At 32.5% G+C, this 9,595-nt stretch overlaps 1 protein-coding gene across 4 annotated transcripts in view; it reads right to left on the minus strand.

Annotated features, from left to right (window-relative positions):
* ARL13B (ARF like GTPase 13B) overlaps positions 1-9,595 on the minus strand; it is a 74,524-nt gene that overhangs the window by 3,465 nt on the left and 61,464 nt on the right. For 3 of the 4 annotated variants that reach the window (XM_019631548.1, XM_019631544.1, XM_019631546.1), the window contains 4 exons: positions 9,306-9,420; positions 6,090-6,315; positions 3,627-3,743; positions 2,573-2,641 (listed from right to left, as the gene is read on the minus strand). In XM_019631548.1, the coding sequence (XP_019487093.1) occupies positions 2,573-2,641; positions 3,627-3,743; positions 6,090-6,315; positions 9,306-9,420 (527 nt within the window). Of the gene's footprint in view, positions 1-2,572; positions 2,642-3,626; positions 3,744-6,089; positions 6,316-8,430; positions 8,498-9,305; positions 9,421-9,595 lie in introns of all 4 variants that reach the window. The other variant, XM_019631545.1, reaches the window with a different exon arrangement.

Raw genomic sequence — 9,595 nt, forward strand, 5'->3', positions numbered from 1 at the left:
TATTATAATTCTTTCCCAGGAGTTCTAATTTAAAAACAAACACAAGAAAGTGAGGAAAAACAAAAGAAAACAAAAACAACCTTAGCTCATTTTCAACTTCCCTTAACTGTAATGTTTCCCCTTGATGCTACAATTAGTAATTTTTCTCCTCATTCTCTATACTTTCCCTCAGAAATAGGAAGCTATCATTCCCTCAACTGCATTCATTCAGTAAACCAATTACAGAACATGCATTATGGGCAAAGCATTCATATCGTGTGATAACAACTGAAACAAAAAAATCTATTACACACCCTCCCATCCACCCGGGTCCCTTCTTTTCTCCTGAGCTCCAGAATCTTACTTCTACTGGACTACAGATGTTTCCAAATAGATAAGCCTACCCATACCCCCAAAGCAGGTTTCCTTCCTCCTCGTGTGTTTTTCTTTCTTCCTCATGTATTTTCAATCTTAGAGGTAGCACCAACCTTCCAGCCCCTTGAACTAAATAATCCTCTATTCTGCTCCCCCTCAGCCCACACATCCATTCATCAAATGTTACTTATTAAAATATTACTTCTTAAAATATTCCTTGCATACATTTCTTATTCTCCATTTCAGTTTCCATTCCTCATTTCTCACTTTGACTACTCCAACAGCCTCCTAGCTGGGGTCCTTCCTTACCTCAGGTGTGGCCATATCAAGTCTGTGCTTCACACTGTGTCAAAAACTGTTTTCCCAGACAACAAATCTAGTAACACTATTTCCTTGCTAACAATGTATAGTGTCTCTTATAGAATTACAGCAGATCCAGCCATCTTAACATACATGTGAGACCCTTCACAATCTGGCCCTAAACCGTAATTCCAGTTTCAATGCTCCCTATATAACTTAAATTTCCTCTCTCTTACCCACTCTACCCATGTGAATATAAGCTCTAGTCACAAGTAACTTCATACTGTTTTCCAAATACGCAATGTCCTTTCCCACCTCTCTACCTTGGAATAGTCTGTTTCTCCTGCTTATTGCCTCTTCTTGTTCTTTAGAGACCCAGTTCTAATACCATTTTTCACTACCATCCATGCAATTTGTACACAGACTCCAATTCTGCACCATAGAACGTTTAACTGGGTATTGTGAATTGTCATATATACTATAGTAAGCTGAAGCATTGTGTTAGATGAGTATCTCCAGAAAGGCAGAATTTATGTCTTATTCATCTTGATATCACCAATATTTTAGGTGTTGTCAAATTCAAAATAGTTATTTGTTGGATGCCTGATTCAGTAAGAGAAAAAATATCTGTCATAGGAAAAATTAATATTTTCTCTCTATATATGTACATATACATACATATATAAACACATATTAACATTATGTAATTTTTTCTAACATCACAATGAATATTTAAACTGACAAATGTATTCTAACCTATACAATTTCAGAGTAGAATAAAACTGGAACTAACCTATCACAGTCAATAAAAACACTGTGATGTAAAGTAGTCAACCAAACAGATGTGCTGTCACTGCAATTCTGACATAGCCCAAGGACAAACTTTTCTGTCTTTAGAAATGAAAGCAAATCCTTTCATTTTTACTAATGATTATAAAGCAATATTTCATTACTGATTTACAGTATTCTGAAAAAGAAAGTAAATAGCACATTTACATTTATATACTTTTTGAATAAAAACATTTTATACACTTTGATATCATTTCAAATTATATGGGTAAGTTTTTCTAAAGCTTAAACTTCTGACATTTTTTTCTAATAAATGGGACACCAAGTTCTAGATTAGGCAAACAGAGTCATCGAAAAGAGAACTGGATGTTCTTGATGGAGAGGTTTACTGAGCTCCATATATATAAGTATCCTTTTTCATTCTGGAAATATTTATTGAAAGAATCTAGGCCGATGGTCTGAAATCAGAGCTTCTGCCTGTTGTATCAGGCAGTTCCCTACTCCCACAGTCCTTTCTCTAGTTTTCTAGAGTGCAGTTCTACTGCCATATCCTGGCTGGACTACCCCTTATGTTAATTTCATCCAAAGAAAACTGTTTTCTTGAGGCAATAAAGTCTTCAGTAACTTTCTATTTAGGTGAACTTTACTTGGTATGCTTGATTGATCTCTGATTCTGCAATTGTGTTGATCTTCATTTTAATATTCAGCAGCTACGTGTCTTCTTAGAAGCAGACAAAGAACGATTATGTGGCATCACTGAGTATATTGAGCACATATAGGGCAATGCAGCTTTTTTAGCACTATACTTGTAATGTCTACTTAATTTAAATTGCTTTAAAACCTTTCCCTTTCCATCACTATTTACATAAATATATAATGGATACACACAAGCTATGATTATTTTTTCACCTCTGTAGTCTAAGGTAAACATCAAATCAAATTATATAGAGTCAAAGGGACTTAAGAATAAAAAAAAATAAATTAAATGGAAAAAGCAAAGTACGTATAATGAAAAAGGATGACTATGGATTTGAAAGGCTTTCAAAAATAAAAGTCTGTTGAAGTAATGAGGTAAAGAAAAGTGACTGTGATATGTATAGGTATTTGAAAACTGATCCTTTTGCATTACCATTATGACGTGTTTCACCAAGAAGCTCAAGTTTTGGAAGTCTAGTGACTTTAGGGGTTCCCCAGCCAACTGAAGAAAAAGAAAAACATTTAAAACACTGTTAAACAATGTCTCCTTGGGTCTGTTGAGAGGATCCCTCCCTTGACAGGAATGTATATAACATACGATGTCAGTTCATATACGAGAGGACACAATACTGAATAGCCATAAATCCATTTTAAACGTCTTCTATTTAAAAATGTAATTTTAGGTTGGTAACATTTGATTTAAATTTTCATTTACCTTTAGTTAAAAATATAAGCATCTTCACCACTATCATAAGTAACCTTAGGCTATTTACTGTAACCCCTAGCAGAGGCTAAAAGAAATGTTTACTTATCAAATTGAACATTAGAAATGAGTCTTCAAATAATTCTCCAAGAAAATGTTACCATCTAAAGCCTTCTAGCAGAGCTAAAAGGACACTAAAAACATTTACATTTAAATATTTATTGACCACCTATACTATAAGTGGTACTATGTCTTGTACTAAAAATTATTCACAATTATTATGCAGTTAGTTATGTCCCAGTGCTTTACATGCAGTATTACAGTTAATCCTCATAACCACTTAGAAGGTCGGTATGTATGTTGGAAATATAATGGAAAAATTCACACATCTTGTTTTCAAATGTTAACTTTCAGAATGAAAGATGCAATTTTTTTTTAGTTCCTATTAGCCATCCATTCATTAAACTTAAACTCCTTTTAGCAATCTGGGTACTGATATTTCAAATATGAATTGAATCGATTCTAGGAAGTACCTACGTAAGGTTTTCTTATTAATGTAACTTTTTTTTTTAACTTTAATAAAACATTTTTTCTGGTTAAAAGAAGCAATAGATATTTATGTTGACAAATTTTGAACAAAGCAGGCAGAGTAAAGAATTCTACCTTTTTCACAAATTCTCAAGTTAATGAATCTCTTGAATAAAAACTACACAATTTTTTTTTTCTTTTTCTTCATTGTTTAAAGCAGCATTTCTATATTCAGTGTCAATATCAATTTACTCACCAGGAGGAGGAGGTGGGGGTGGTGTTGGGCTCTTAGGAGCAGGGTCATCTGTATTGACAGGCTCTACACGGTGACTCCTTTTTATTCTTAGTTTCTTAGTTTTCTTTTTACTGTTATCTACAAGAACATAAACATAGAACTTTATTTATGCCTTTGGAAAAAAGTAAACTTCTATAATAAAAATTAAGAATAGAACTAGAATATTGACTTTATTAGTACCACAGAAATATATCTTCAATTCAACCAATAACAAAATGTGAGCTTGCTTTTACTTAGAGTAATATTTTTAAAATGATTGCTTATTGAATAAATGATTAACATGTATGGTGCAAATAACAAAAAGCCTATATTCTAAATTTTATGAGATTATTCAGAATACAAAAAAAGTTCACATTTTCAAAAGTAACTTATCTTTTTCCAAATGCATATTAAATAAATGTAATTTTCTAATTGCAGAGATTTCCATAAAACTCAAAATGGCCTGGGGAAATAGGAGAAGTGTTGATTTATCTCAATAGGATATACATAATGATTTTAGGTAAATAGTCCAAAAATAATTCTTTGAAATGTGAAAAAAGACCCTAAATCTAAACACATTACCCATTAAAATAACCCCCAAACAATGTATGCTCCATATAAATATATACAACCAAAATCACATTATTGGACCTTGCAGAAATGAATTTTTGTTCTTTCTAACGATAACTATTTACAGATTCTCACTTAAGCACATATAAACATTTTAAGGACATCTATGTTGTTAACATGTAAACTTAAACAATGTAAACCAGTTTGTCATAATAGTTAAATAAGCAAAGGTCACAGTTACTGAAATATTTTCACTGACAATCCCACACTGCTAAATTTATAGATATGTAGTACATTTTCGAAAATGGGAATTCTGTTACACAAGAAATAGTCAATCTATGAAAGCTACAAAGCAATGAGAAATATAAATATATGTGTTTGGAAACATGTTATTTTTCTAAATAGACGAGTGTCATTTGTGACATTTTATTCCAAATAGAAACAAAGACATCATTTTACAATTAGAGCTGAGAGCTTTAAAGCTGGAGAAAGGCAAAAGAGCCTCCAGAAATATACAGTACTTCAGCAAGGGCAGTAGCTCCAGGTCTTGGAAGAGCAAAAGATGATAGAGAAAGCATGATCTGAAGTGGGGGTCTCAGCCCAGCCACAGATGAGGCATATGATCTTAAATAAGTTACTCAGCCTCTCCAAGTCCCTGGGTTTCCTATTCCATATAATGGGAATAATATATCCTAGGATTGCTTTGTTAAATAATATATATGAGGCATCTGAAACCATGTTCTAAATTATAAAATGTTAATTAAAATAACACTAATAATTATAGTTATATGATTCACTATCTCAGATATTCCTACGCTTTACTTTCAAGTCATCTGCCAAATCATTTTGCTCTTTAACAATGTATTAGTGTTAAAAAGAGTTCTTTCAATATATTGAGAGGCCACTTTAGGTCTACTTTCTGCCAACTCCGCTGCATGGCTACCCAAACCTCCCAACTTACAAAAAGTATAACTTTCAAATCTAATTATTTTTTATATAGCAAAATATTCATGTTAACTAATCTGCACCTCAGGGATTGAGATCTTATTTTCATCAACTCATTGATACTGTACAAAAATCCTTATATACTGTACAATGGAACCATATTGCTAACTAGGAATGGCAAAGCAGTAATAGTTACTGGGTATCCCCATGTGTCAGGCCCCGTGCTAAGAATATCATCAGGTTATTTTTACTGAAAGTAACCCGAAAAGCACTGTGAAAAAAAGATGATGCCTATTTCCCTTTTGGAGGTGAAAAAAACCAAGACTGAAGAACATTATATAACATAAGATGGATCTAGTAGATGGAAAAGTCAGGATTCTATATCAGGTTGTTTGATTCCAAACACAGGCTGTCTTTCTCTGAGACCAAAAGACATGAACTTACTGTTAAATCACACAACCACTTAGAAAAAAGATTTTATATGATATTAAAATAAGAGGAACATGGCTATTTGATAAGGCTTTTAAAATGTTCAAGTGATCATGTCTGCATCCTACAGAAATAGCAAGTTAATAAAGGAAATGATGCTGATTGTAGCATTATGAGGCTTGAAGACAAACAAAAAACACAAAAAAGTCTTAAAGGTATTAAACACATTCCAAGGATTCCTGGAGCTATGCTATACTCCAAATTTATGAAACTGAAATTAAAATTTCTGCTGAAATTCTTTTAAGTTACAAAAAGCTACATTTTAAAGGATAATGAATAAAAACGCAAGTTAGCAAATTGACTGAGTAACTAAAAACCATGACAAATACTGCATTTGGAGACAAAAAATATTACAGTACATTTTTTGTGAATATAACCATAACAAATGAAAAAAGTATAATGACTATGTATATCTTTTTATTTAATGACTAGTTTTATCACCTGATTCTGATGATGGCTGGTCTGTCTCATCTTCATTCTCCAACTGCTGTGTTAACGCTTCCTTATAATTTTCCACTATTCCAAACTCATTGTTTTTCTGGCTGTTGTCACTGATCTGGCTCTGTGTCTCTACGTGCTCATGCTCCATTTTATGTTTCAGGGGGCAGTCGTCACTGTCTTTCTCCATATTTTGCCTCTTTTTCTCTTTTTCAAGTTTTTTTTCATTCTAACAAAAGTGAAATATGTCATCTTTAATATTACAGTTGCATATAAGATAGTTTTAAGGGAGAAATCAAACAATCCAAGAGCATTCTGTAACTTCGGGGAACTGTCATATTTCTATTAAAAAGTTATTTGTTGAAGATATCATTAAAATATGCTAATTGCCAAACATTTTGAAAACAGACTGTATAAATAAAGGACATAAATATTACCAGTAATTCCACAATCTAGAGATGATCACTATTTGGCATATAATCAAGAGGTGCTTTTCTTTGCCACACATACAGACATACACCACCCACAAACATACATAAATGTGATGAATTGTCTCTCTCTATATAATCATATTTGTATTTGTTTTTTAAACAAAAAAGAATTGAAGATTTTATTTAATATATATTTCTTTCCTTGTCACTGAATATATGAAGTGCTTAGAATAGTGCCTGACAACTAGTAAAGTGTTACATAATGCTGTATGTGTTAGTTATTATTACTTTATTCAATTACATTATCACTTTGAATGGTTATATTATAACTTATTTTACCAATTCCCAATCAATGGACAAAGAAGTTATTTTCAATTTTTCACTATTAAAAGAAATACCAAGATTGAATTAGTTCTTTAGAATAAGTTCCGAATAGTGCAACTGTTGGATCAATGGGTAAGCACATTTTAAAATGTGAAACACTACAAACTTTCATTCAGAAAAACTAGTCAATTTACATCCCAGGTAAAAGGTTGGGAGAGTAATATTTCCCCATATAGTTCTCAATGCTGTGTATCACTATCAAACTTTTATATCTGTCAAACTAATAAATGTTTTACTGCAGTGTTGGTTTGATTTAGCTTATTGTTTTTGTTACTAGTGAAGATGGATTATTAAATACCCTATTGCCATTTTTATTTTTTTGTTAGGGAACTACCATGGTGACCCAATATCTACTTTTCTATTAGATTATCATATTTTCATAGTAATTTTTAAGGGTTCTTTTTTTGTCCTATATGTCTCAAATGTTTTTAATTAGGGTTTGCTTGGGTTTTATTGCCTTTAACTTTGCAGAACACCTCTTAAAAATTTGAATATAATAAGATCTATCTATTTTCACTTTTTGATTTGTAGCTTGATTACCCTGCTTTGAAAGTTTTTCCTCCTCCACACATACACAAATGTTTAACTATATTTATGTGCTGGTATTTTTAAGGCTTCTTTTTTTATACATTTAAGTCTTCTGGAATTTAATTTGTTATTCATGTTTAATAATTTTACTTTTTTCCAAATAATTGTTCAGTTATTCCAACCTCCTTTTCTCCCACATTTGAAATGTCACCTTTATCTTTCACGAAATGCTCATACATAGATGTATTCAATGTTTATCAACAATAATGTCTATTGATCTGTCCGTCTGTTCTGGAACCAATACCTCACCATTTTTATTATCTGTGGTAAAAATAAAAGGAATGTAAGGTGCTTCTCTAAAATGCAAACATTTAAAGGAGGAGTTTTGTGAGGGGAAAAAAAGAAAATCAACTTGGTATAAACGAGACTATAGGTAATTTTTCATTTGTTTCATCTCTTTAATGATCATCTTCTTAAAATTATTATAGCTTTAAAAGCACAATAACTGCACTTTCCCCATGCCATTGATTGATTCAGAGACTTTAAATATAAGATATACTATTCTGTATTGTTCACATCTTTATGCTGTGAAAAATACAATGCTGGTAAAAGCACTAAGGCCTTCTAAGTAACCATGGTACTACAAAATAATTGGTCATTATTTACAAGGTGAGCTTTATTATATATAGAGTAAATTAACGTTTGAAAGTAAAATGTCAAACTTGATTTCCCTCTTCTCTACCAATATGTTTAAAGAGCATAAAATAAAACTTAACAAACATAATATTAAATAGGACGGAGACAAAACAATTGTTCACGTTATTAAGATGGCTTTATTATACTTAGAAAAGCACACACTTAAGCTAAATGTCAATGGGGCTAATAAAATGATTAAATACAATTAACCTTCTGGTACCTAAGCAACTTGAAAGCAACTATTTCATATTACCAATTATTTTGCAAAATAAAGCAATACTAAAATGATCCAATCATCTTCTTACCTGCGGAGCTGCCTCCCTCAGCAGCAGCCCCAAGGAGAAACAAGCATCCACCTTTCCAGATGAGCACCTGTGTGGAAGGAGGCAGTGACAGGGGAAGAGGAATGGAGAACATACAGGCAGTGGGACCAGTGAGCCACCTGCCACTTTGTGCTCCCAGTGAATAGAGAGCAGGTTTAGGAAGCACTGCCTCGGGGGAGGCATGGTTGCTGAGGGCGAGGAAGGCAGGGCCAGTGCCAACTCTGGACACCAGTAGAAAACGAAAACAAAGACAGGTACACAGACACATACACACACACACACACACACACAACGCCTTAACTTCTTCATAATTAAAATCTACAAATGAATTTTGATGAAACTTCTGACAATTAAAATAAATAATATTAACAGATAGAAGAATTTATTATAGTTTCAAACATTCTTAAGTGACCTGGGTAAATAATTAGGAAATCATTTTTGTATTCTAATACACCATAAGCATCGAAACATGACTGTAAAGAAACAGTAAGAGCAATTCAGGGACAAAGACAATGTAAACAAGAGTAAATATATTACTACCACATGAAATAAAAGACAAAAAAAAAAGATTTATCAGAACAGTAACTATTATAGTTGCTACTTTCAATCTTAATTTTCATTCTTGGTTAATTCTGAAGTCATCTTCCCTTTTTATACTAGTTTAGAAGGTAAATTTGAAAAGGGAGAAAAAGCAGCAAACCTTTAACCCGTGTCTCCCATTTAATTCTTTTAGAAATAATCAGCCTCCGGTGAAACACTTCTTTCTATCTCCCTGCCTCCTTTCTCAACTCCCCGCTTTTCTTAACTTCCAACTTTATAAGTTAAGATATAAAAGTTACATTTGCCACTATCCATACCTCAATGATTACGGTTGCTATCGGCTGGAAAGGATTAACAATAATTGGTTCTGGGTCCACCTCAGCCAGACCACTGGTTCCATCGAGTTCAGCCTGCTCTCGCTCTCTTTGTTCTCTATTATTTGAGGAAAAAAATTTGGAATTCCTGAGAAAATGCTGAACCATGTTTAAGAACACTTATAATAGGTTTAAGGGCTATTCAACTTAGTAATTTAAACATCTGGACCTGGCTGTGAATTACTGAGAGATTTTCAGAAATCCTTATGCAGGTAACAGGTCTCTACCCCCAT

Source organism: Hipposideros armiger, unplaced genomic scaffold, assembly GCF_001890085.2.
Source record: "Hipposideros armiger isolate ML-2016 unplaced genomic scaffold, ASM189008v1 scaffold_1005, whole genome shotgun sequence".
NCBI lineage: Eukaryota > Metazoa > Chordata > Mammalia > Chiroptera > Hipposideridae > Hipposideros > Hipposideros armiger.